The sequence below is a fragment of the Lolium perenne genome, chromosome 3, assembly GCF_019359855.2.
Source record: "Lolium perenne isolate Kyuss_39 chromosome 3, Kyuss_2.0, whole genome shotgun sequence".
Lineage (NCBI taxonomy): Eukaryota > Viridiplantae > Streptophyta > Magnoliopsida > Poales > Poaceae > Lolium > Lolium perenne.
In genome coordinates, this window is record NC_067246.2 from 286,111,651 (window position 1) to 286,138,140 (window position 26,490).

The window sequence follows — 26,490 nt, forward strand, 5'->3', positions numbered from 1 at the left end:
AGCTAGATGGTTGTCTTCTCTAATTTATACCTCATGTTTAGATCTTGTGAGTTGTCCTACATGATCAAGATCATCCTTATGTAATGCTACATGTTGTGTTTGCTGGGAACCGATGAATATTGAATACTATGTTGAGATCAATTATATATTTTTGTCATATGTTATTAGTGATCTTGCATGCTCTCCGTTGCTAGTAAATACTCTGGCCAAGTAAATGATTGTGGCTCCAAGAAGGGGTATTTATGCTCGATAGTAGGTTCATGCATCTAGTTTTATGGAAGAGTGACAATAACTTCTAAGATTGTAGATGTGATGTTGCTACAAGGGAGAAAACAACAATGTTTTATCCAAGGGTAATTCTATTGTTTACTTTACACACATTGCTTAATGTGACTATCCGTTGCTTGCAACTTAATACTGAAAGGGGGTGCGGACGCTAACCGGAAGGTGGATTATTAGTCATAGACGCACATGGATTACGGTCTATGTATTATGTTGTAATGCCCAAATGAATCTCATAGTAATCATCTTGTCATGTATGGTCGATATTCTGTCAATTGCCCAGCTATAATTTATTCACCCAACATGTTAATTATCTTTATGGAGAGACACCTCTAGTTAACTATGGACCCCGGTCCTTTTTTCCTTTACACTGATAAATTAAACCACTGCAATCCTGCTCCGTTTACTTACTGCAAGCTCTGTTCTCTTTAATTATTGTAAACATCTCCTTTCACTCGATACATTTAATCATTTATGTTCAGCAAAACCAGTGAGATTGACAACCTCACTGTAAGTTGGGGCAAAGTATTTTGGTTGTGTTGTGTGCAGGTTCTACGTTGTTACTGACGCCGGTAGTGCGCCCTGCCACTAGTCTGCTAGCAACACCTTCAAAACTCACGCCTTTCTCCTACTGGTCGATTAAACCTTGGTTTCTTATTGAGGAACTTGCCGTTGTGTTCATCATACCTTCCTCTTGGGGTTCACCAACGGTGTGCAATATGCGCTCATTAGCCTGCATGCTTGTGTTATGCTTAGATAAGTTGTTTTAATGCATGTCTAGTCATGTTACAAGTCTTTGTAGTGTTCTCCTTCATTTGTTTATCTCAAAATCATTTTATGAGGTTTGTTAAAAATTTCAGAGATGAAAGCAAATGTACACCAACTCATCCATCATGAATTGGAGGTGCATGAGGTTATGATGGTACACCGTGAAGAAGATTACGATCACGATAGTGTCGTCGTGGTGAACGAGCAGATGCCATGGGATGGCTTAAGTTGGGGCCGAATGGGCGCTAGAGGATTCGGGGGAGGGTTTTTGATTAGATGGGATGAACTTCCGGATGGTTTCCTCAAGAATTCAGCCAAAGGCGAAGGCAGAAGAAGAAACACACAAGGAAGAACTCTGCTCTAGATCTTTCTCTTCATTGATCTTAACAAGATACAGGTTTGTGCATACATGGTTTCTCTCCTAATATCACCTACCTGCGACAGGGAGTGCCCCCTCTCCTTATATAGGGGAGAGGGTGGCTTACAGGGGAAGAAACCCTAATGGCATCTTTTACTAGACAAACTACTTTACAAAGTTACTTTAATCGCAAGTGACGCCGGAGTCTTCTTTAATCAGGGAGGCTGACGTCCTCTGGCTTCTTTCAGCGTCATCTTCCTCTTTGGCGCCAGGGCTTCGTTTAAAGCTACTTTGCTTAGCTCATCTTTGTCCTCTAGCTCTGAAGAGAATCTTTGACCAGTCTTGTCGACGTGCTACCGGGCGCTTCTTGCCGGTAGCTCGGTGTCTTCTTTACCTGGTTCCGGTATACCCCTCTTGGGGATACCGGCTTAGCCTTACTTAGCCAAACACTTAACTTTGTGCTCCGGTATAAACATTAAACCAGTATCTTGATGGCTCAAACTATCCGGTTTGGCATGCCTTTGGCATACCGGGGGTCATCCCCCCAACATTAGTCCCTGAAGCTGGTATAGTCCGGTGGATTCTATCCAGCAGACCATGCCAGGTTCTCACATCTCAAGGTACCGGTTTAATCTTTCCGGTGGTCAGTTCAGATCCCGGCATCTTTGCCGGACTCACGTCTTCTCTCTTTGCAAGGTATTTCCCGGTATCTTATTCTCCGGTATCTTAGACATTAAATCTCTCCTCGGCGAAGTCGAGAATTTCTCGGGTACAGTGCCTGTCAGTGACATGCGCACTGTACCTGACGCGCCAGTGTCAGGGGTCACTTCCCTTCGGCTTCTGCGCCAGCACTTATGGCGCCATACCGGATCCCTGCTGCCGTTCCGGATCCGTGCGGCTTCCCTGTGGCATTCTATTTTCCGCGCGTGTATCTTCGCACCACGTGGCGGCCCATGAAGCGAACCGTCGCGGCCCAGCGGTTTCCAGCCCACTATCTCTTCTTCCTATATAAGGGGAAACCGCTCCTTCTTCCTCCTTTCTTCACATTCTCAACTCCCTCGCGCGCACAGTGCTCATAGCCCTCTTGCGCCCTCGCCGCTTCCGTTCGTCGCCAGAGCTCCGCCGCCCGGCGAACTTCCGCCGCTGCTCCGCCGAACCTCGCCAAGCTTCGCTGCGCGGAGATTCCTCGCAGTGCACCAGTCGCGGCCGCACCATTCGTGCTCCGACGACCCCTTCTCCGCTTCCTCGTCGCCGGCCTTCCTCAGCAACCGCGAGCTTGCCGCCCCGCCGGTGACCTTCTCCCTCAGCGTCTCCGCCGCCTCAGGTTAGGCTCGATTCGCGATTACCTCTCTCTTCTTTGCTTTTCAGATCTTGGGACGGTAGGATATTTACTTCCTGTTTTCTTTTGCTTTTTCTCTTACTCGTAGATCTTAGCGCAAGGGTAGATCTTTGGGAAATCTGTTTTTCCGGGTAGATTCGTATGTCTAGTGAGGAGTCTCTTTCCGTGTCATCTTCCAGTAGCCAACAGAGCGAATCCTCCGACGGGCTAACCGCTGACCTTGCCCGGATGGAAACCGACACCGGCAAAGATCAAGAGGCCGGCAGCTCTAGCCAAGCCCCCGGAGTAGATCTATCCGGCATCACACGCGGAGCCTGGAAAGGCTCCGACGTCACCCAGCATGAGATCGACTGGCTCTACCGGTCTAGAAGGATACCGGAAGGAGTATCCTGCCGGCTTCCCCGCGACGAGATCGAACCGGTACCCGAACCCGGTGAGTTCGTCGTGTTTCTTGCTCACTTCGAGCGTGGCTTCGGTCTTCCCGCTTCTGACTTCTTTCGCCAAATTCTGGATTTTTACCAACTCCAGCCTCACCACCTTCCCGGCAATGCCGTTTTTTACCTTTCTTGTTATGCCACCTTCATGGAGGCCTACATTCCTAAGCCCAAACCCCCCGTCCCACTCGCGAGACTTTTGCTCGCTTCTTCTCTCTTCGGATTAACTCCGTTCAGGGCAAGGACATTCCTAAGCCCAAACCCCCCGTACAATGCGGGTCCTGTATCATCGGCTCCCGCCAAGGGAGCCCCTTCTTTAAATTCTCTGGTCTCGAGTCATGCCGGTTATGGCAAGGGACCTTCTTCTATGTGAAGAACGATGGCGCCGCAGATCTCATCAATCTGCCGGCCTTCAATCCGGCGCCGCCCAGAAAGGTCAACTGGGCTACTTCCCTGGGACGGATCACATCGAAACGAACCGGGTAGTACGCTTCATGGAGAAGCTAAGGAAAGAGACAAACATCTGCTCTGACGACATCATCCGCGCCTTCATCTCACGTCGGGTGCTTCCTCTTAAGCGCCAGGCTCATAAGATGAGCGAGATGTACGGTCCCGGCGATCCTACCAAGATCACCGGTCTCCCTCTAAGCAAGGAGGACATAGTTCTCAAGGCTAAGCAGATCTGCCAGACTGCCATGCCGGATGACTGGGAGTGGGGCTTCCTGCCTCTTAGCTCCACTAAACCTCCAACCAAAGAAGTAAGAGATTGCGCAACCCGGGTTGTTGTACCGGTAACTTTTTCGTTGCGGCTAACTGATTCTCCATTTGTTTTCAGGCCAAAGACCGCTTCCCTCGCATCGAAGCGGAGTGGCGAGGCCCTTGCCGGAAGCGCCCTCTGGACCAGGTGGACCCAGATCCTTACATCCACTGGACTGACCTCAAGATGGGCTGGACCCACACCTCTCGCCCCGGTAACTTCTCGTCTGAAGTTCCCGGTTCCGTCGACGATCTCACTGTGCTTGAGGTAGCTTTCTTTTCTGGTTTCTCATGCTTTACTGTTATTGCTCCTCTGTAGATGCTTCCTCAGCTAGCACCCAACCGCAGGTTCATGAGCATGCGGTCCCTTTGCAGGCCGAGGCCGGCCGCGAGTTTCTGGAGAAGCTCGTTCCCCAGGGCCAGAAGAACAAGGCCCCGGCACCTGATGCCGGCTCAAGCCGAGCTCCTCCTGCCAAACGCTTCCGGACGGAAGCCTTTGCGGGGAAAGAAGCAGGCAGGAGGCGCTATAAGGGGAAAACGATGCCGGTCTCTTCTGGGTAAGCTTTTGTTCCTCTGTTTGCTTTGTTTTTCAAACTCTTCCTTTTGGTTGCTTTTTCTGATCTTTTTTCTTTTTCTTGTTCAGCCCTGCGCTTAAGCTCTCCAAGAGCGCCAGCGGCACGAAGCCGGAAAGCTCTGAGGGAACCGCAAGGACCTCAACTCCTCCTCCTCAGACTAGCCCGGTACCACCTGGTACTGGCAACCCTTCTGCCTCCCCTCTGGAAGGCACCTCAAGTGCGGGGCGCGCGGCCCCTACACCTCCTGAACACCGCGCGGAGGAGGACCTCATCTCCCCTCCAGGAAAAAAAGATACCGGCGCCAGCAACATCGGTGCTGATGCAGAAGCTACCGGGCGGGCGGAACCTCTGGTTCCTCCCGTCCCGAAAAGAAAGAAGAAGAAGAGCTCGCACTCTTCCCCCTCCAAGACCGCGTCGGACTCTTCCGCGCCGGCAAGCTCTACCTTGGGGCAGGGCGAACCTTCGCCTCCCAAGACCTTGCCTGTGCCTCCGCCAGAAGCTCCGAAAGTCGAGCTAAGCGGGGCCACTCCGACGCCGCCGCCAGAACCCCTGAAGATCACCAAGTTCCTCAAGCCGGAGGCTCCCAAGGGGAAGGCCACGGCTTCCGGCACTGCTTCGCCTGGCCCACAGCAGTTGACGCTGCACGCCGCCCGCGCCGCTGTTGCAGCTGGTGAAATGGCCACCGACCTGCTTGGCCGGATAACCGAGTTTAAGCGCGAAGGCCGCGAGCTGGGGCATCTGCTTCCCTGCGCTGAGAAGTGGAATGCTGCGGATGTGTCCGCAGCTACACGCGGCCTGGGGAAGGACCGGCTTCCGGCGCCTGACCCCGCTGGCCCTCGGTGCTCGGAGGAGCACTTCATGCGGCTGCGGCGCGCAGTGAGGGAGCTGGACAACGCGTGGCATGATGCCACCAACAACATGGTGGTAAGTTTTACCAAACTCTTTTCAATTTTTCAATTCATGCCGGTCTCATTCTTTCTGGATCTTGTCTACCTTCCCAGTCCCCGAGTTTCGTGTTGAGAGCGTAGCTCTTAGCGCGAAACTTAGGTAGAAAACTTCAAAAAGCTTGCATAGCCAGTCCCCGAGTTTCGGGTTAAGAACATAGCTCTTAGCGCGAAACTTAGATCAGAACACAGAGAAAACGGCTTCTTTTTTCTAACATTTTTTTTTTGAACAGAGCACTGCCGACGCCCGGAAGCACCTCTTTGAGGAGCTTCTCTGGGAGCACCGGGACCTTGCTGAAGCGCACAGCAAGTGCCAAGGTAAGCTTCTGTGCCTCCGGCATCTTCTTACCGGAAGGTTTTCTTTCTTAGTACTTATACCTTTCTTCTTAACAGCTATCCCGGAAGCTTCCATCGAAGCTCTCAAGCTCCAGCTCGCCGCACTCCAAGGTACCGCTCCTTATTTTCCGGTTAACTTGTTTCCTCCTCATTTTACCAGCTGCAATTTCGTTAACACTTTCTTTCCAGGCTCTAGGTGAAAAAGAGCAGCTCATCCGGGAGCACCGCGAGGCTCTGGACGCCCAGGAGACTTACTCCAAGGGGCTGAAGGACCAGCTAATCCAGCTCGGGCTCAAGCACAACGAGGCGATGAAGGCCACCCACGCCGCCGCTGAGGCTAAGCTGAACGAAGCTTTGGAGGATGCCAACAACTCCACCGTGGTGCTGCGGGCGGAGCTCGAGGAGGGAGCCAAGGCACGGAAAGCAGCCGAAGATCAGGCCGCGCGCTTGGAGGGAGAGCAGAAGGAGTATGACCTTTTGGTCATGCAGACCGACGGACTCGCCTTCCGTAAGTTTTTCTTACTTCTTTTCCGGCTTCTGCTTATAAGCTTATCTCTTCTGGTAGCATGTGCTTATCTTTTTCCTTTGTCTTGTAGGGCTCTTTCCGGATTCCCAGGCATATGCGCGGAAGAAGGTTGCCGAGCGCCGGATCGCGCAAGCGTACAAGAATCTGGATGCGCCTTGGGATACTTATGACCACTTGGTCGCGCTATCTGCCCGGGTCTCCCACATGCGCGCGGTGGATCGGAACCTTGCTGACATCCCCGAAGTGGCGATCCACCTCTTCAAGGTGTTGTGGCCTGAGCAGGAGGTGCCGGCCAACCTAACGCTTACCTCTGAGTGCCTGAAGGGTGCCAGCCGGCGAATCCGCAAGTGGCAATGCTCAGCGGCTCGTGCCGGAGCGGATGCGGCACTGCGCGTCGCCTGCTCCTGGTACCCGGACTTGGACATGGATGCCCTCCTTGGCGTGCGCGAGAATGCTCCGACCGATATGGATCCGGTCCTCACCGCGAAGCGGCAGGATCGAGCCTACCGGATCGCAGAGTACGCCTCGGTCCGCACCTTCATCCCCCCTCCTCCCGACGTCAAGGACTACCTCAGCGACGAAGAAGAAGGAGAGGATGAGGAAGATGAAGATGCTGGAGCTGGAGCTGGTGACGCGCCTCCGGAAGTTCCAGATGCCGGTTCCGTTCCTCCCGAAGCTCCCTCTGCTTAAGTGCGTTTGCTGTGTCCTGCCTGACTTAAAACAACGTTCATTAAATTTGACCCCGGTATGCCGGGGTTATGATGTAATATAAAACTTAACCGTTCTTTTGGTTGTGCCACAACAATCTATGCCGGTATGTTATACCGGTAGCATATTAACTTATGTTTGTCTATTGTCTTAGCATTTTGCTCGTTATGTTGCTGTTATCTTGCACTGCAAAGATTCCGGAATTGTTTCCGCATCCAATCCAATGCACACTTGGCTCTTTTGCTTTGGCTCTGCCTACCTTCTCTGGGCGTTTTGGCGTATGAGCACAAAGTTCTTTTACCAAGCAAGCACTTTCTTGAACTTAGAAATAACTCGAAATTTTCACAAAAAACCGGTACAACCGGGGTTAGTTAAACTTTTCCGGATTGTTCGTTCTCACTCTCTCTTTTCGCAGTTCGCGTGCTTAATCCCTACCGGTTTATCTTGCTTGCCATGAAGCCGGGTTGCGGACAGCAGCAGAGTCGAAGACTCCGGTAGGTCTTAGCACGCTACTAAACCGGAAAGAAAAAAATGTTCACAAGCAACCGGTAAACTAAAAAAATAAACACATTGCATGCAATTTCGGTAGGGGTAGTCCCCGAGATTCATTCGAGGTTCGGACATCTTTTATTCATAGCAAATAAGGTACAAAAAGGAACTTCTTACACCACAACTTCAAGAGTAGAAAGGACGCAACAGAGCTACGTTCCACGGACGCTTGGTTTCCTCTCCGGACCTGTCCGCCTTTCCTTTTTTTCCATTCTTGTGCATCGATCAGGTAATAGGCATCATTGTGGAGAGCTTTGCTCACAATGAAGGGTCCCTCCCATAGGGGTGAGAGTTTATGCCGGCCTTCAGTGCGCTGCACTAGGCGCAACACCAGATCTCCTTCCCGGAATACTCTCGGGTTAACCTTCCGGCTATGATAGCGTCTGAGGTTTTGCTGGTAAATGGCTGTTCTTGCCAGTGCCAACTCTCTTGCTTCTTCTAGCAAGTCCACATCGTTTTCTCTGGCCTCTTTTACCTCTTGCTCGGTATAGAGCTGCACTCTTGGTGAGTCATGGAGAATGTCGGTTGGTATGACCGCTTCTGCTCCGTAAACCATAAAGAATGGAGTGTATCCGGTGGACCGGTTTGGAGTCGTTCTTATGCTCCACAGCACTGATGGTAGCTCATCGAGCCAACAGCCCGGTGACTTTTCCACCGCCTCGATGAGTCTTGGTTTGATACCGGAAAGTACCAAAGCATTTGTTCTTTCCACCTGGCCATTGCCTTGTGGGTGTGCCACTGAGCACAAATCCAACCGGATATTGTTATCCTCGCAAAATCTTTTGAACTCACCTTGAGCAAAGTTGGTTCCATTGTCGGTGATAATGCTATGCGGGTAGCCATACCGCAAGATAACATCTTTTAAGAACTTCACCGCTGTGCACCCATCACATTTTGCAATAGGTTTCACTTCTAGCCACTTGGTGAATTTGTCCACCATAACCAAGATGTGGGTCATATTTCCCCTTGCAGTTTTGAATGGGCCAACCATGTCAAGGCACCAAACAGCAAACGGCCAAGTTAGCGGTATTGTTTTTAAACCGGATGCTGGGGTATGATTTTGCTTGGCGTACCTCTGGCACCCGTTGCACTTTCTTACCAAATCCTCAGCATTTTCCAAAGCAGTGGGCCAATAGAACCCATGCCAGAATACTTTTGCAACCAACGCCCTTGATGAAGCGTGGTGCCCACATTCTCCTTGGTGAATCTCCTCAAGCATTTCCTTTCCCTCTTCCGGTTCCACACACCTTTGAAGGACACCGGTGACACTTCTCTCATACACCTCACCATTGATGATGGTGTATGCTTTGGATCTCCTCTGGATCCTTCTGGACTCATTTTCGTCAACCGGCAAGGTGCCGTTGATCAGGAATTCCTTAATAGGTTAAACCCAAGATGGTGCTTCTCGAACCAGAAATACCGGTACATCTATCTCCATGTTATCCACCAGCATTGCTTCTTCCGGTATGGACGCAGCAGTCCCCGAGCTTATCGGAACAGTCCTCGAGTTTGCCGGAACAGTCCCCGGGTTTGCCGGAACAGTCCCCGGGTTCCCTTCATCGATATCCATGGGTACCACATGTGATTCCGGTACGAAAATTGATTCCGATTCCGGGCTTGGTTTAATCGACGGTACTCTTAAGTGTGCCAAGGCTATTCCGGGAGGAATTTCTTGACTAGATGAGCCTAGCTTGGAAAAAGCATCCGCGGCCTCATTTTCGGCTCGTGGCACATGGTGAAACTCACAGCCCTCAAAGAAGCCGGCAATCTTTTGCACGTGAAACCGGTACGAAGCCATGTTGGCATCTTTTGCGTCCCAATCTCCGGAACATTGTTGCACCACGAGATCTGAATCTCCGTAGCAAATGATCCGGTGCGCACCGATTTCTTTTGCGACCTTAAGTCCATGGATCAGAGCCTCGTACTCAGCGACATTATTGGATGCCCTGAAATGCACTTGCAAAACATACCGGAGATGATCTCCCTTAGGTGAGGTAAGCACCACACCGGCACCTAGACCCTCTTTGAGTTTGGATCCGTCAAAGTGCATCCTCCAATACTCTATTTTTTGGTCCGGCGGCTTGTACTGCATTTCCGCCCAATCAACAAGGAAATCAGCCAAAGCTTGCAATTTTATGGCATCCCTTCTTTCGTATACCGGTACGTATGCTGATATCTGAATTGCCCACTTTGCAATCCTACCGCTAGCATCTTTGTTGCACATGATATCGGCAATGGGTGCCTCACTCACCACTTTCATGGGGTGCTCCTCAAAGTAATGCTTAAGCTTTGTGGCGGCCATGAACACGCCATAAGTCATTTTCTGGAAGTGCGGATAGTTTTGTTTTGAGAGGGAGAGCACCCCGCTCAGGTAGTATACCGGCCTTTGCACGGTTTTTCCTTCCTCTTCTCTTTCAACTACAACTACCACACTCACAACCCGATTTGTTGCTGCTATGTATAATAGCATAGGCTCCCTTTCTAGAGGTGAAGCCAGTATAGGTGCTGTGGCCAGTATTGTTTTTAGCTCTTTAAACGCTGCGTCTGCTTGAGGGGTCCAGACGAACTTATCGGATTTTTCAATCAAAGCGTAGAGCGGCAAAGCCTTCTCTCCCAACCTGCTTATGAACCGTCTTAGCGACGCCAAGCTTCCGGTAAACTTTTGCACGTCCTTGAGATCGCGCTGTATAGTCATTCTTTCGATTGCCCGGATTTTTACCGGATTAACCTCAATGCCCCGGCTTGATACGAGAAAGCCAAGCAGTTTGCCGGCGGGAACACCGAAGGTGCATTTTGCTGGATTGAGTTTCATCCGGAATCTTCTTAAGTTATCAAATGTTTGCCGGAGGTCATCAATTAAGGTTTCTTTTACCTTAGTTTTCACTACGACATCGTCCACATAAACTTGCAATTTTTTTCCAATTTGATCGAACAAGCATTTTTGCATACAGCGCTGGTACGTTGCACCAGCGTTGCGCAAACCAAAAGGCATAGTGACATAGCAATAAGCCCCGTGCGGGGTAATGAACGCAATTTTTATTTGATCTTCCTTTTTCAAGGGGATTTGGTGGAAACCGGAATAAGCATCCAAGAAAGACAACAATTCGCAGCCAGCAGTGGAATCAAGCACTTGATCGATCCGGGGTAAAGGGAAAGGGTCTTTCGGGCATGCTTTGTTCAGGTTGGTGTAGTCGATGCACATGCGCCACACCTTTGGAGCTTTTGCTTCTAGGTTCTCTTCTTTCTTCTTTTCGACCAGCACCGGATTGGCTAGCCACTCAGTATGCAGCACTTCCACAATGAAACCGGCAACCAACAACTTTGTCACCTCTTCTCCAATGATCTTTCTCCTGTCTTCAGCAAACCGGCGCAGCGGCTGCCTTACCGGCTTAGCATCCTTCCGGACATTCAAAGAGTGCTCAGCCAGCTCCCTCGGAACACCTACCAAGTCATAAGTAGACCAGGCAAAGATATTCTGATTCTCACGGAGGAAGCTGACGAGCGCGCTTTCCTATGCCTCATTTATGCCGGCACCGATACGAACGGTGCGCTCTGGGTAAGCCGGGTCCAGCACAATGTCCTCTGTTTCTTTTGTCGGCTTGAATGCCGGTGTGCCCAAATTCGCACTCATTGCCGCTAAGCTCAACTGTGAGGACTGAGCCAGCGCAACCGCAGTTTGCATCCTCCTCTTTTCCTCTGCAATCACTAGCGATTCTGCCAGGTTTGATCCGGCGGAAGCAGTTTCCAGTGAGACTTTGTAGTTTCCCACCACAGTTAAGGGTCCACGAGGTGTCGGCATCTTCATCTTGAGATAGGCCGTGTGAGTTGAGGCCATGAAAGCAGCCAATGCCGGTCTCCCAAGCAATGCATGGTAGGGACTGTCTAGGTACACCACCTCAAACTCAACATTTTCCACCCGGCAGTTGTCACGCCCTCCAAACGATACATCCACCCGGACTTTTCCCACTGGTGCGCAGGACAAGGCCGGAACGATTCCGTGGAATGTTGTGCGGGTTGGCTGCAGCATGTTTTCTGTTATGCCCAGCGTGTGCATGGTGTTCCAGTACATGATGTTTATGCTACTTCCATTGTCTATCAGCACCTTGCTGAATCTGACTCGAGCGTTTGGCCCATGCATGATTGGGTCTACCACAAGAGCGTAACCAGCCGGATTAGGCATTACCTTGGGGTGATCCGTTAAAACGACCAGGAGATCTCTTGATCTGACCACAACATGTATTTTGGCACTGCCGGCATCACAGCGTTTACTTCCATGGAGCGGCGATGCAGGCTTTGTCTGTCGGTTGGCTCAGTGACGAACACAACGCAACACATATCTGGATCATGGTAAACATTTCGGGCCAAAGGTGTCGGTGGAGGTGGTTGGCCATTGCCTTCTCCCACCTGGTTAACTTGCTGGTATTGTTGTTGCCGGTTTGGCTGAGGCTGTACCGGTAAAGCATTTGCTCCGGTAAGCGGCGGCGGTGGTGGTAGTTGATGCTGATGTAACATATCCTGAGATGGTGGTAGCATTGTGGAGCACCCTTGTGCTTGCGCATCTTTTACTGCTCCCTTGAGCATCAAATACTTGGTCCAAGAACAATCCTTCGTCAGATGATTTGACGGGTGAGCCGGATTTGGAGTGTGCCACCAGCAAGGTTGATCCATTGCGGCTTCCATGGTGTATTTAACAGGTTCCTGCCAATTCTTTTTCTGGCCCCAGGATTTCTTTTCGACCCACTATTTCTTTGGACCCGCCCATGGCTGCGATCCGGTTCTTTGCCTCTGACTGCCGCTGGCTTCAGAGTTCTCTTGTACAGTAACAACTTGCTGCAGACCGTATCTTCGATCCGGGAAATCTTCCCTTCTTTTGTTGTTCCGGTTATCCCGGTGCTGAGGCGGGTTTGATTGTTCCGGTCAGCTTGTACGGCCGGTTGCAATGGGTCTCCCAATGCGTAGTTATCTGCCACACGTATCATTTCCGCCAGAGTTACCGGCATGTTCCGCTGCAGCTTTTGCCACAACGGCGAACCTCCGCGACATCCATTGCAAAACCAAGCAATGGCTTGTGCCTCTATCACCCCTTCACAAGATTTTCTCGTGGAGTTCCACCGGGCCAGGTAGTCCCGGTCTGTTTCCTGCGGGCGCTGCACGCACAAAGCGAGCTACTGAGGTCTATTGGGCCTCCGGTATGTGCTGCTGAAATTGCTCACAAAAGCTTCCTCAAAGTCCAACCAACCGTTTATGCTTCCTGCCGGCAAGTTGTTCAGCCAGAGTCGTGCTGGTCCCACCAGGAATGATGGTACAATTCTCACGGCCCAACGCCGGTTTCCTCCTCCAGCTACGGTTCCTCCGCCACCAGCGACGTATACCGCGGTCACGTAATCCGCGAGCCAATCTTCCGGCTTGGTGGTGCCATCATATGTTTTCGTGTCACGGGGCAACTGGAAGTTGCGAACCGGTGGTTCCTCTTTCATGATCCTTGGACCAAAACACTTTGGGCCCGGAGGACCTTCTGCCTCGATCAATTCTAACAAATATACTCTATCCAGACGGTGCCTCGCATCCCGTTCTGGCAGGTATCTTTCTCCCAGGCGTTCTCCCAATGGGTTTCGGTGTGCTGTGAGTCTTGTTGAATCAGCCTCATCGTAACGTTCCGGTACCGTGGCCCTTGCCTGCCGGTACCTTGGGGGAAGCACTTCCTCCTCCTCATACGCCGCTCTTGCAGCTCGATAATTTTGCCCGGTTTCGTACCTACCGACATGATTGTTTCCGGCGTAGCCTCCTTTGGCGTAGCCTCGGTCTGCCCCTTGGCTTTTTCTATCGGCATCGTGTTGCCTGGCTTGTTGTTTTCCGGCAAGAACCGGATCATACACAGTCATCTGATGCGCATTCATCTCTTTTTCTCTTCTTCTGTCCGGATGGGGGGACGATGCCTACCCATGGGACTTGCTTCCGGCATTCTTTGTTGAACGCGCAGATTTTAAGGCCACAGCCTTGTTCAACTTAGCAAGCTGCTCAGCATTCTGCTGCTCAATGGTTTCAAGCAGCTCTCTGACACGCTCTTGTTCTTTTGCCAGAGCGTCTCCGGAAAGCGATTCACACAGCTCTACTGCAGCCTTAGCAGCTTTTATGGTTTTATCCGGGCTACTATACTTAGGTTTTTCTACGATGCTCACAGATGCAGAGATACTTTTGCCGGCAAGAACTTCCTTACGCAAATCCTGATCTAGATTGCGAGCTTTAAGCCGGTTTTCCGGTATCCTAGCAGCATGAGCGTTAACTGAAGCAAAGCCATGGGCAGCGTTATACTAACGTACGGTTAGGTTCAGCTCGCGCTGCGCCCTGACGATGTCCTTGCCGTTCTCGAGCAGCTTCTGGCGCTGCGCCTCCAGCTCCGCCTGAGCCGCTGCCGGGTCGATGTTCTGCGCGATAGGCATCGCCAGCACGTTCATCGCCGCTTGGAGTGGTGTCTCCGATGGTGCGGACGATGCTCCCGCAGCGCCTGCGTCGCGCTCCAGCGGTGGCTTGGCCGCGCGGGTTGATGCCGCATGGCCTGCAGCTTCGTCCACTGCTTCCTTGCATGCGCCGACCGCGCCAGCCATCATCACCTCCACGCTGCCGACAGCGCGGCCAGTACAGAGCCACCTTGGCGGATCCGGCGCCACCAGCACCGGCGAGAAGCGCTGGCGCACAGGGACTGTGCCGAAGTAGACACGGTGGCTGCCGAACTCGATGATGCGGCCGTTCTTGGGGAAGATGCCACCGTTGGCGAAGCAGCCCGCGTTGTCGTTGATGAAGTCCATGGAGTAGAGGCGCTGGACGAGCGCAGACACCGTCCGCTCGCCGGCGACCTCAAGGATGCCCGCCCGAATGTGAACTCCAGCAAGCGCCACTTCATGCCCCACAGTGGGCGCCAACTGTCGTCGTGGTGAACGAGCAGATGCCATGGGATGGCTTAAGTTGGGGCCGAATGGGCGCTAGAGGATTCGGGCGAGGGTTTTTGATTAGATGGGATGAACTTCCGGATGGTTTCCTCAAGAACTCAGCCAAAGGCGAAGGCAGAAGAAGAAACACACAAGGAAGAACTCTGCTCTAGATCTTTCTCTTCATTGATCTTAACAAGATACAGGTTTGTGCATACATGGTTTCTCTCCTAATATCACCTACCTGCGACAGGGAGTGCCCCCTCTCCTTATATAGGGGAGAGGGTGGCTTACAGGGGAAGAAACCCTAATGGCATCTTTTACTAGACAAACTACTTTACAAAGTTACTTTAATCGCAAGTGACGCCGGAGTCTTCTTTAATCAGGGAGGCTGACGTCCTCCGGCTTCTTTCAGCGTCATCTTCCTCTTTGGCGCCAGGGCTTCGTTTAAAGCTACTTTGCTTAGCTCATCTTTGTCCTCTAGCTCTGAAGAGAATCTTTGACTAGTCTTGCCGACGTGCTACCGGGCGCTTCTTGCCGGTAGCCCGGTGTCTTCTTTACCTGGTTCCGGTATACCCCTCTTGGGGATACCGGCTTAGCCTTACTTAGCCAAACACTTAACTTTGTGCTCCGGTATAAACATTAAACCGGTATCTTGATGGCTCAAACCATCCGGTTTGGCATGCCTTTGGCATACCGGGGGTCATCCCCCCAATAGATAGGGATGACCCACCAGCCTAGAGCTTCTACCCACACTGGGATTAATCTCCACTTAGGTGAAAAGCCTAAGCTTGGGGAGGTATACCGACATCTCACTCATCGATACATCATATTCCGTCGGATCTTTGTATATCCATGTTTCGCTTTCTTTTGTTTTTGTTCTTGTTTGGTTTATTTCTGTAATTTCTCTTTTATTGAATCTTGGAAGTTCCTACTACTGTAATAACCTCACCTTATCTTTTTTTTTCATTTTTATACCAAGGATAGCCTCTAATATGATGGAGGTAAGAATTGGCGAAGTTGCTGTTCCAAAACAGATTTTGTGCTGTCACCAAAAATATTCATATTCCCAGCCAGAATGTCGTATTGAGTTGCCAATTTTTTAGAATATGTCCCAGATTGTTATCTAACTTTCATTAGTTTTTCACTTTTCGACTTGAGCAACAGAACATTTTCGAAAAAATCGAACTTTACCTGCTGTTCTGTGTTGGCAGATTTCTGCCACTATTTGCATTTGTATATCTATGTTAGTTTTCTTTCTTGTGTTGTTTCTACTTTCCAAAACATAAAAAGACCAAAAATATTTTTTTTGTTTCTCTTCATTTAATTCTTTAGCTTGTTTCATTTTCTAGTTATGGTTTGCTATTCGAAAATCCAAAAATATTTTGCTTTGTTTGATGATTCAAATCGAAAACCCAAAAATATTTATTTTTCTTCTTTGGTTTTGTAAAGTTTGCTAAAGAGTTCAATGTTCTTCCATGACTTCATTAGATCTTTGTTATCAATTCATATTATTCAAGCCACACAAGTGAAGGGCAATAATGACGATCTACGCCAATTCGAGATGTGGTGAGAGGCCGATATGAACTCTATTTGCTTTCATTTTTGTACATATACTCATTTATGTGGACATGCTTAGTTTGTTCGTGTAAGGGGTATGTTATTTAATGATGCTTAGTAGTTCTTGATCTCTTATGATTAGTTCCAATTTACTAATAGTGGGTAATATGTCATATAGATGTTTACTTGCATTGCTCTATTCATAAAATGGTATGACATTGTGGTATCCTCCTCTGAATGTTTCATTTAAATCGTCTTGGCACATGCTCACGCATACATATGACTAAACAAAAATCAATAAAACCTTTATGATTTGTTTTGCAGAGTCCTTGTATTACTTTTATGCTTACTAGAAAAAATGAGAAGAAAAAAGAGCAACCAAAAAAACTGAACCTTAGTACCTATGGGGCATTCCATCAAACAGTTGAGATCTGTAGACCACCGTTCTCATTTCTCACTGCTCCTTGTGCGGCCTGGCCGCTTGCCCCTCATAGCTTCTCCCGTGTGAGAAAAAGAGAGAAATATGTAAAGAGAGAGCATGAGTAGAGACTCACAAACTCGCACAGATAGAGTAGAGGACACACATTGGCAAAAGATACGGCGCCGCCTCGCCTAGCCGTTTGTGTTGTTAGGTGCGTCATCGTCGACGCGGACGTGCTGGCGCCTGGCAGTGAAGGACGGGCTTGTTGTTGCCCGTGGAGGAGACGCCGGCGGAGGCAAATCTCGCAGTCTGCACTGGTATCTGCGTCGTCGAGTTCGGGGATGCCATACTCGCCGAGGTCCTCCTCCGATGCCATACTCGCTGAGGTCCTCCTCCGATGCCATACTCGAGAGGAAAAAACGCTGAGATCCTTGCCGCCAGCAACCTTGGAAGGAAGAGGAGGCTTATCACGCCGGTGGACGCGTCGGTAGGCGCAATCGTTAGGGAGAAGATGGGAGAGGTGAAAGAGGAGGGGCAAATCCGCCTGTTGGTTCCAAGCCCGACGCACAGCGGTGAAGTTTTGGATTGATTCATTGGAATGGAAGCACCGCTTTGACCACCAAATCAAGCTACAACCACACCCAGAGGTACCCAGAACAACCCAAAACCAAAGCAGCGGGCAGGAAATAAACTTCTTGTCTCCCAAATAAATATTACGGAGCACCAAAACGACCCCAAGAAAGCACCACGGAATAGCAAAACAATCAAGATACACACGTGTCACAACTGTGTTAATTCTCAAGGAGGCTCAAAATTTTGACAAAAAATATGTTTGTTCCCAAATAGTATAGTAGTTATGTTAATTTTGTTATGTCGCAAACATGATTATGACAGTTAGTGTTTTCTTGATTGTCGCTTCCCAGTCTATTGATAGCCTTCATTTGTAGTGATTATGAGCTCTACTCGTGCATCCAACTCCAAAAAACCAAAGTTTGCAATTTGTGTCCACCATACCTACCTATATGTGGTATTTCACCGCCACTCCAAATTGAATTGATTATGTGCTACCTTTAAAACCTTCAAACATCACTACATGTTTTGTGTTTTGTTTTAGCTCATGAGGAAGTATTGCGCGCTTTATTGTCTTTTCGTGACTTCATACCATGATTAACATGCATAATGTGCTAGTCCATAATATTTCAAAAAGAGCAAGGCAACCGGGTGCTCCTCCCAAATAAAATATAAAATAAATAAATAATGCTTCGCACATTATGTACTACAGAGATCCTAAATAATGGTGTGCATTGGAGAACTACATGGGGGCCGCTCTTGAGGTCACTAAATGAAAGGATGATAAATCATTTAATGTCAGTCGTTGACATAGACATACATACCTCTCAAAATATGTTTTTTCAACACACCTATTGCATTCAAAATAAAAAGCTCTAGCACATGAGTAATCTTGCTTCCCTCTGTGTAGGGCCAATTTTTAAATTTTTATGTTGAGTCACCATCCTTTCTTTGATCACCTTCTCGAAAGCATAGCTTTCATTCTTAGTGTAATATGATTGTCCTGAAATATGATTAATTTTGTATAACTCTGATGCTTGTATCTTTTGATATTCTTACTTCTAGTCTTCTCTTGAATTCAGAGGTGCCTTGGCATTTATGTTTTGCTCCACAAATAAGGGAAAGCGAGATACCACTTTATCATATCATGTTATGAGCATTTAAATCCTACAGATACTTATGTTTCATGTTGCTTATTATTGTGTTAGTATCTTTGCATAGCTTGCATGACTACTGAGTAGCTTTAGTTGTATACTTCTTATTATGAATTGCCTAAATACTTGATCATATAGTGAGAATATATACATCATATGAAGCAAATGAGTTAGTGAAAGTTTCTTTATCGCATTCAGTTGTCACTGAATTGCTTGAGGAAAAGCAAAAATCTAAGCTTGGGGGGAGTTGATACGTCCAAAACGTATCTAATTTCCCGAGTGTTTTGAATACAACTAACATGGACTAATGTTGTTTTCAGCAGAATTGCCATGATATCTCATTTTTGTGCACAAATCCAATTTGCAGGAAAAATCCCGGAAAAATATCGCAAAGTTCCTATTTCACCCGAGGACTCACAGAACCAGAAGACGAGACGGAGAAAGGCCACGAGGGGCCCACACCTAGCCTACGCGCGAGCCAGGCTTGGTCGCGCCTAGGGGTGGTCTGGCCGCCTCGGCCACCCCCTCGACCTCTCCTTCGGACTATATTAAGCCTCTGACCCTAAAAACACTAGGGGGTCGACGTTTTTCCAGAAAGAGTATCGCTGCTCCGATGCCACCAGAAACCCCAATTCAGGGACCAGAAACTCCGTTCTGGCACCCTGCCGGGATGGGAAATTGGATGAAATCATCGCCATACCCATCACCGACGCCTCTCCATCAACCATCCATGATCCCCCCATCCGTGTGTGAGTAATTTCCCGCTGTAGGTTTTAGGGGATGGTAGGGATTGGATGGGAATGTTCATGTAATAGCTATAAGATTGTTAGGGCATAGTGCCAGTATCCATTGTTAGTATTTTTGACATTGTTACAACTTGTTATGCTTAATGCTTGTCACTTTGGGCCCGAGTGCCATGATCTCAGATCTGAACATGTTATTGATTCATGAGGATAATTATTGTTTTTAATCTTACCTGCAAGTTGTATACACATATCGTTGTCCGAAACCTGAGGCCCTAAAGTGATAACAATTGGGATAATCAGAAGGGATGGCTATGATGTGAGGATCACGTGTGTTCACGAAGTGTTAGTGCTTTGCTTCGGTAATCTATTGAAAGGAGTAACTTAATTACCAGTAGATTCCCTTAAGGTCCAGCTGCAAACGGGCTTGTAGGACAAAAGATATCGTGCAAGTTTTTTCTTGCGAGCTCGTACGACTAAATAGGAACACACGCCTATTATACTTGCAATTATTATATGAACTATATTATCCATGCAGCGCCCGTTTATCCATTCCTATACCTACAATATTTTAAGTCTGTTGTCTACTACATTCATCGCTACTGCTGTTTTTATTTTATTACTGTTGTTACTTCACTACTACCACTGCTATAAAAATGTTACTACTGTTAAACTGTTGCGAGCAAGTCTATTTCCAGGTGCATCTGAATTGACAACTCAGTTGTTAAAGCTTATAAATATTCTTTGATTTCCCTTGTGTCGAATCAATAAATTTAGGTTTTAGTTACCTCGAAGACTGTTGTGATCCCCTATATTTGTGGGTCATCAATGGTCATCACTCCGACATGGACCAAGCCGTACCTGAACTACCTCATCGATCAGAAGTTGCCGGGGGACGAGGTTCTCGCCAGACAGATCATTAGACAGACCCGTGAAGGCCCATGAAGTATGGTACGAAGTTAAGAAAGGTGGATCATTGACGTGCATGGCAATGTAATATTCCGTAGTTATGCAACTGTCCTTAGAAAAACCCTGGGATCCAGACCCCTATATAAGCCGAATTCCGAGAGGTTAAGAGGCACGATCACACCTTATTGTAATACGCGTAAGCGCCATAATTTCAGACAAATAAATAAGTCATGCCATCGTACAGCGTAATCTAAAACTGGATAAATCGCGTACCATTGCCTTGGTTGCTCTCCCCTATGACCCGACCTCTTTCCCTTCTTCGTGAGGTTACCTCCTCCAGGATAAACAAAAGGTAAGAATCTGCATCTCGTTTTTTTCGAGAGCACACGCAAAGCGTGCCTTATCTTTATAGAAGGAAAGAGCGTCAACATATACAAGAAACAACACCAAGGTACTGAGAACACACACACACCACCCTCCTCCTAGGCCTACTCTCTCGCTATATCTAGCCTCCCTCCTCTCTTGGCCCTCTCCCATAGGTGAAAGTCATCTCTGATTTGGATCACCATTTGCTCCACCATCTTCTGCTCCCTGATATTTCTGAAAGCTCTAGGATTCCGCTGCTTCCAGAGCGTCCAGGTCGTGCTGATCACCATAGTGTCGAAGCGCTTCCTGTCCACCCTCCTGAGCCGCTTGCGGGCCTCCGTCCACCATCTTTCCAGGTTGCCGGTGAATCTTGGATCAGCGATCAGCAACTCCGCACTGTGCAGGATCCTGCACCAAACCTGTCTCGCGTATGGGCACATGACCAACAAGTGATCAACATTATCCTCATCTTGCAGGCATGTATAACAAGCGTCCGGGCGTTCCTGCAACCCGTGCCTCGCTCTCCTGAGGTCCACAACCGGTACTTGAGGACCAACCAAGCGAAGATTTTGCATTTCATGGGCGCAAAGGAACCCCACACCGGTCTGCTCATACCCCATCTTACACTCCCCAGGCAAAACATCGCATAGCTGTTCTTAGCTGAGTAACCTCCCGTCATCCTGCCTTTCCAGACTATATTGTCTGGCCTGGTAACAACTCTCTTCACTGTTTCAACAGCCTCCCACAACTCTCATGGGCGCAAAGGACCGTGCATCTCGTTTTTGAAAAAGAGCAATTCACATCACTTAATTTACGTCACGGAACATGTCTCGATTAGGTTCCGTCTAAATCACCAAGGGCCACGTGGTATTAGATACTACAGTACCAAGCTCAGATGTACTCTCTAGGTGCGCCTGCCCTGCCTGGAGACGGGCACAAACTGAACAGATCACGCACCGGCTCCACCTCCGGGCTCAGGCCGGAGGCGAACTGAAGGTGGGCAGGAAATGGAGTCAGGCGGGCCACTCCCATGTTCAGCAAACCCACGCGATGGCCGCGGCGGGTGGCGCGCCTCGCTCTTCATCATCGGTAATCTCGCCGACCCTTCTACTTCGTCGTGCGAGATTACCGGACAGGTAACTTTGGCTTAAACGTCTCTGAACTGTGCAGTCGTCGGCTTCGTCGAGCGCATCGGGTTCATCGGCGTGGAGGGCAACCTGATCACTTACCTGTCCGGCCCGCTGGGCATGTCGACCGCGGCCGCGGCCGCCGGCGCCAACGCGTGGTCCGGGACCGTGCTGGTGCTGCCGCTCGTGGGCGCGCTCGCCGCCGACTCGCGCCTCGGCCGGTACCGGGCGGTACTGCTCGCCGGCGTACTCTACCTGCTGGTCAGTACTTACTTGTTCGCTTCCTTTGTTCCAAGCATCTGACGATGCTTATCCATGCCGTGTTTCGACGATTCCTTGGCCATTGCGCGGTAGACAGTCTTGTACCTTTCGGTGGCACCGAATTTCGCGATGATTTTGATTCTGGGGTTGCACTTTTGCTGTTGCAACCTTTGGGAACTGGTACCTTCCGATTGCCGTCAATGGCGCCATCGCTGCATTGTGTCATACTATTGTTTATCCTCCTCATTCATATAGTACAACGAAAATATCTCAATCAATGATCTTGTTGAGATCCAGGACCTTGTGGTGGGGACTGGGGGGAGTAATTGGAACGAGACGAACAGATCAGCTAGCATGTGACCACTACTACCTCGGCTTATTCTGATACCAACAATAGTGCTAGTCTGCAACCTTTGAGGATCGAATAAACTAAAAACTCCTAGTGCTTAATTAAATCGGACACCCATTTGTGCTCCTTACTCGTTAATGGGTGGTTTGGTTAGTTTTTCGGTTTTTTAGATGATGTGTGTTGGTGCAGTGTTAGGGCACTCGTCCTGTTCGTGATCACCATCTTCATCATTAGGTGTACCAATGTTGTTAGAATGGTGGCTTCGAGTTAATCTTTAGAGCATGTCTAACAGACCTCTTAAAAGGGCCAAACTTGTAGTATAATAACCGTGAAATAAGGGGTTGAGCGCTACCCGACCGTCTAGCAGACACCGTAAAATAGGCTCCCGCATCGATTTTTTATAGTTTTGGCTACGGGGTGGCTCTTCGCCCCTTATTTGTACGGGATGGGAGGTTGAATACAGGGCCAACCACTCATCCCATTTCACTAGGGATTCCATTTTCTCCGCGCCGCCGCCATAGCCACCCGCGTGCTGCCGCTGAAAACAGAATATTCCGTAGGATTCTGTTTTACGGGGTGGGAATACGGGGTTTGCTAGCTCGGACGAGTTTTCGGCCGGTGGAAAGTGAATACAGGGCTACTCGCGTTTTAAGGGGCAGAAAAATAAGGGGTATGTTAGACATGCTCTTATATCTTTTTTATAAAACTTTGCTAAATAATCTAATAAGAAAGCTATGTGCATACTTTGGATATATATGGATGGGGCTAAAAGGTTCATTTAAGAACAAAATTAAATCAGACACCCATTTGCAAGGAACGTTTTAGCGTGGACATTTGACGCGCCCTTTTGCTAATCTGCAATGTTGAACAGAGCTTGGGAATGCTGACGGTCTCATCCATGCTGCAAACATCGCAATCGCATCACCGGAGCTGCCATGGCGCAGCCACCGCCTGCTCGTCGGCGCCCTCACCAGCCTGGCTCGCCTTCTTCTACGCCGCGCTCTACCTGCTGGCGCTGGCGCAGGGCTTCCACAAGCCGTGCTCCGAAGCCATGGGCGCAGACCAGTTCGACGCCACCGCGCGTGCGTCCCGGAGCTCCTACTTCAACTGGTTCCACTTCTCCATATCGTGGGGCTACGCCATCGCGGCCACCGCGGTGACCTACGTCCAGGAGAACATCGGCTGGACCGTCGGGTTCGCTGCGTGCTGGGCCGTCATGTTGGTGTACCTCGCCGTCTTCTTGCTCGGCACCAGGACTTACCGCGCCGAGCAGCCCGTCGATGGCAGTTCGCTCGCGCGGCTGACCGAGGAGTTCACCTTCTCTCAGAAGGTCGTTGCCACTGATACTGACACACAACGGTGAGCGCGACTACAAACTGCATTCCTCTGCACCGACGCGACTCATCAATGACTGTTTTCCTTCACCTGTGCAGGCTTCTGGTGGCAGAACCGGAGGAAGGTACTGAAGGATTCCTGGCCAGGCTGCTACCGATCTGGCTGTCGAGCCTAGTCTTTGCAGCAGCCATGGCGCAGGTCACCACCCTGTTCACCAAGCAGGGAAGCACGATGGACCGGCGCATCGGCGGCCTCGTGGTGCCGCCAGCGGCGCTGCAAAGCTTCATCAGCATCACCTACATCACCCTGGTCCCCGTCTACGACCGCGCCCTGGTGCCGCTCGTGAGGCGCCTCACGGGGCACCCCGCGGGCATCACGACGCTCCAGCGCATCGGCGCCGGCATGGCCATGTCCTGCGTCGCCATGGCCGCTGCAGCGCTCGTGGAAGCCAAACGACTCAGCACGGCCAAGAACGCTGGCCTGCTCGACCGTCCCGACGTGGCGTTGCCGATGAGCCTATGGTGGCTGGTGCCGCAGTACGTCCTAGTCGGCCTCGCGGAGGTGTTCACCTGCATTGGGCTGGAGGAGTTCTTCTACGACCAAGTACCCGACGCGCTCCGCAGCGTGGGGTTGGCGCTGTCCCTCAGCATCCTTTGTTAGCTTTTAATCTTGATTTTTGTATCAGAATGTTTTCTTAGTACCGCATGTAGTTAGGTGCAATCGTTGTATTCAGTTTTAGAGCCAGCCGGGTATACGTGAGATACGTATAAAGCAGGGGAGTATCCAGCCGGAGGCGAGATGCCGAGATGGTGTCGTGCGATGCAACATGAATGGCGAGACGAAGCTGTGGTACAAGAGCTGAAGACAACATGCTGAATAGGAAGTAGCTGGGCGATCTGGTCAAGCTCGTGTTAGCCGTTTGCATGTGCATGTAGTGGCCTGAGTGAATCGGTCATATGCATGTAATTAGCCTGTGGAGTGCATGCGTGGGTTATCTTGCTGGTGGCCTTGTGAAGAGGTCAAGTTAGTTAGTGGATTAGTGCATGGATTAGTGGAGTAGTGGAGTAGTGGGTACGGTAGTGGACTAGTGGCGTGAGTTGCATGGCAACGGTGCCAAACCTCTTGTATATATACTGCATTCAGTTAATGAGAAAGGTAACGGTGGAAGAAACAATGTAGCATATTTTGTCCTAGGGGAAGTGCCTCTCGGCAAAGCAAGTAGTGCTTCTCCTTAAGTGTGTGTGCGTGTGTTCTAGAGAAAAAGCAGATAGATAGTTTGTGAGTGAGAGAGAAGTTGAGTGTTGAGAGATGAGAGGTAGAAGATGAAGATAGGAGCTGCGAGATGCAGCTCCAACAATTGGTATCAGAGCGAGAAGATCTTGGAGCTTTCGGCGATGGCGGTGCGATGCCGCTGAAGCCGACGACGGTGGTGATGGCAGACTCCACGAGAGGTGGAGGTCGCCGACGCGAGGTGAAGGTCGCCGGCGCAAGGTGAAGCTCACCGGCTGGTGGCGGTGCGATGCTGCTACGAGCGGTGGCCATCCCGGCGTGATGGGCGGAGCTACATGGGGCACCGGCGCATGGAGAGGCCGGGTGCAGCACCATGTACGTGCGACGACCATGTCGAGGTTGGCTGCTGATGGAAGGTCTTGTGAGCACCGGAGGCAAGGTACGGTGGCCCGATGGCGAGGAGAGCACGGGCGACGCACCAATCTCCATGAGATGTGGAGGTCGCAGTGGCGGCAAGCTCCTTGAGATGAGGAGGCGAGGCTGCAAGTGGCGGCAGACTCCGTGAGATGCGGAGGCCGGTGTAGGTGTCCATGGCTACCATTGCAGGAAGGACCGTGTGATGCTGATGGTGAACACAAGAGGCGCTGCAAGAGGTTGCGGGTGAGCTGCAACGAAGAATTTGGAATCAAGATTAGGGGGGAGATTGTTAGCTTTTAATCTTGATTTTTGTATCAGAATGTTTTCTTAGTACCGCATGTAGTTAGGTGCAATCGTTGTATTCAGTTTTAGAGCCAGCCGGGTATACGTGAGATACGTATAAAGCAGGGGAGTATCCAGCCGGAGGCGAGATGCCGAGATGGTGTCGTGCGATGCAACATGAATGGCGAGACGAAGCTGTGGTACAAGAGCTGAAGACAACATGCTGAATAGGAAGTAGCTGGGCGATCTGGTCAAGCTCGTGTTAGCCGTTTGCATGTGCATGTAGTGGCCTGAGTGAATCGGTCATATGCATGTAATTAGCCTGTGGAGTGCATGCGTGGGTTATCTTGCTGGTGGCCTTGTGAAGAGGTCAAGTTAGTTAGTGGATTAGTGCATGGATTAGTGGAGTAGTGGAGTAGTGGGTACGGTAGTGGACTAGTGGCGTGAGTTGCATGGCAACGGTGCCAAACCTCTTGTATATATACTGCATTCAGTTAATGAGAAAGGTAACGGTGGAAGAAACAATGTAGCATATTTTGTCCTAGGGGAAGTGCCTCTCGGCAAAGCAAGTAGTGCTTCTCCTTAAGTGTGTGTGCGTGTGTTCTAGAGAAAAAGCAGATAGATAGTTTGTGAGTGAGAGAGAAGTTGAGTGTTGAGAGATGAGAGGTAGAAGATGAAGATAGGAGCTGCGAGATGCAGCTCCAACATCCTTGGGGTGGGCAACTATGCCAGCAGCGCGCTCGTGGCGGCGATCGATTGGGTGACGACAAGGGGCGGCGGAGAGAGCTGGTTCTCCGACAACCTCAACCGTGCGCACCTCGATTACTTCTACTGGCTCCTCTCCGGCCTCGGCGTTCTAGAGGTGGTCGTGTTCTTGTATTTTGCAAAGAGATATGTGTACAGAAACAAATGCGAGCAATGATTCGCTCACCATAAGTTCCGCAAGCAATTTTCTACGGACGCCGAGTACTACCAAACCTCGTTGAATCGCCGCAGAGGGTAATCACCAAACCTCGTTGAATCCGAGTAGCTCAAAATTAGACAATCAATTTTCTTTTCAAAAGTTATATATGACACGTAAATAGTCTCACCAAACCTCGCTGAATCGCCGCAAATGATACGAAGTACAGGGTGAGCGCTAGATGTTGGACGACTGATTGGGGATGGAAATTGGTCGCCCATACCTTTCGGTAAAAACCCTGCGATAGTGTGATAGACTGGTGAAAAAAAGGTAATCTTCCCCGTGCGTCACTTTCGCGCGCGGG

At 49.9% G+C, this 26,490-nt stretch overlaps 1 protein-coding gene across 2 annotated transcripts; it reads left to right on the forward strand.

Annotated features, from left to right (window-relative positions):
- The first annotated feature begins 21,142 nt into the window (after positions 1-21,142).
- On the forward strand, positions 21,143-26,159 carry LOC127344220 (protein NRT1/ PTR FAMILY 5.10-like). 2 transcript variants are annotated; one of them, XM_051370442.1, is made up of 5 exons: positions 21,143-21,313; positions 21,395-21,612; positions 22,833-23,320; positions 23,395-23,934; positions 25,919-26,159. In XM_051370442.1, exons 1-5 carry the CDS (start codon positions 21,232-21,234, stop codon positions 26,145-26,147), a joined length of 1,557 nt encoding a protein of 518 aa, XP_051226402.1. In that variant the 5' UTR covers positions 21,143-21,231; the 3' UTR covers positions 26,148-26,159. The 2 variants fall into 2 exon arrangements, with proteins under 2 accessions (XP_051226402.1, XP_051226401.1); XM_051370441.2 differs by lacking the exon at positions 25,919-26,159 and having other exon boundaries at positions 23,395-25,570.
- Positions 26,160-26,490: the final 331 nt, after the last annotated feature.

Excerpts from the sequence above, each read along its gene's own strand:
- LOC127344220 (XM_051370442.1), top strand. The coding sequence starts at position 21,232 with ATGGAGTCAGGCGGGCCACTCCCATGTTCAGCAAACCCACGCGATGGC. Across the intron at positions 23,321-23,394 it reads ACTGATACTGACACACAACG|GCTTCTGGTGGCAGAACCGG; the intron begins GTGAGCGCGACT and ends TCACCTGTGCAG. Across the intron at positions 23,935-25,918 it reads CGCAGCGTGGGGTTGGCGCT|ATGCAGCTCCAACATCCTTG; the intron begins GTCCCTCAGCAT and ends AGGAGCTGCGAG.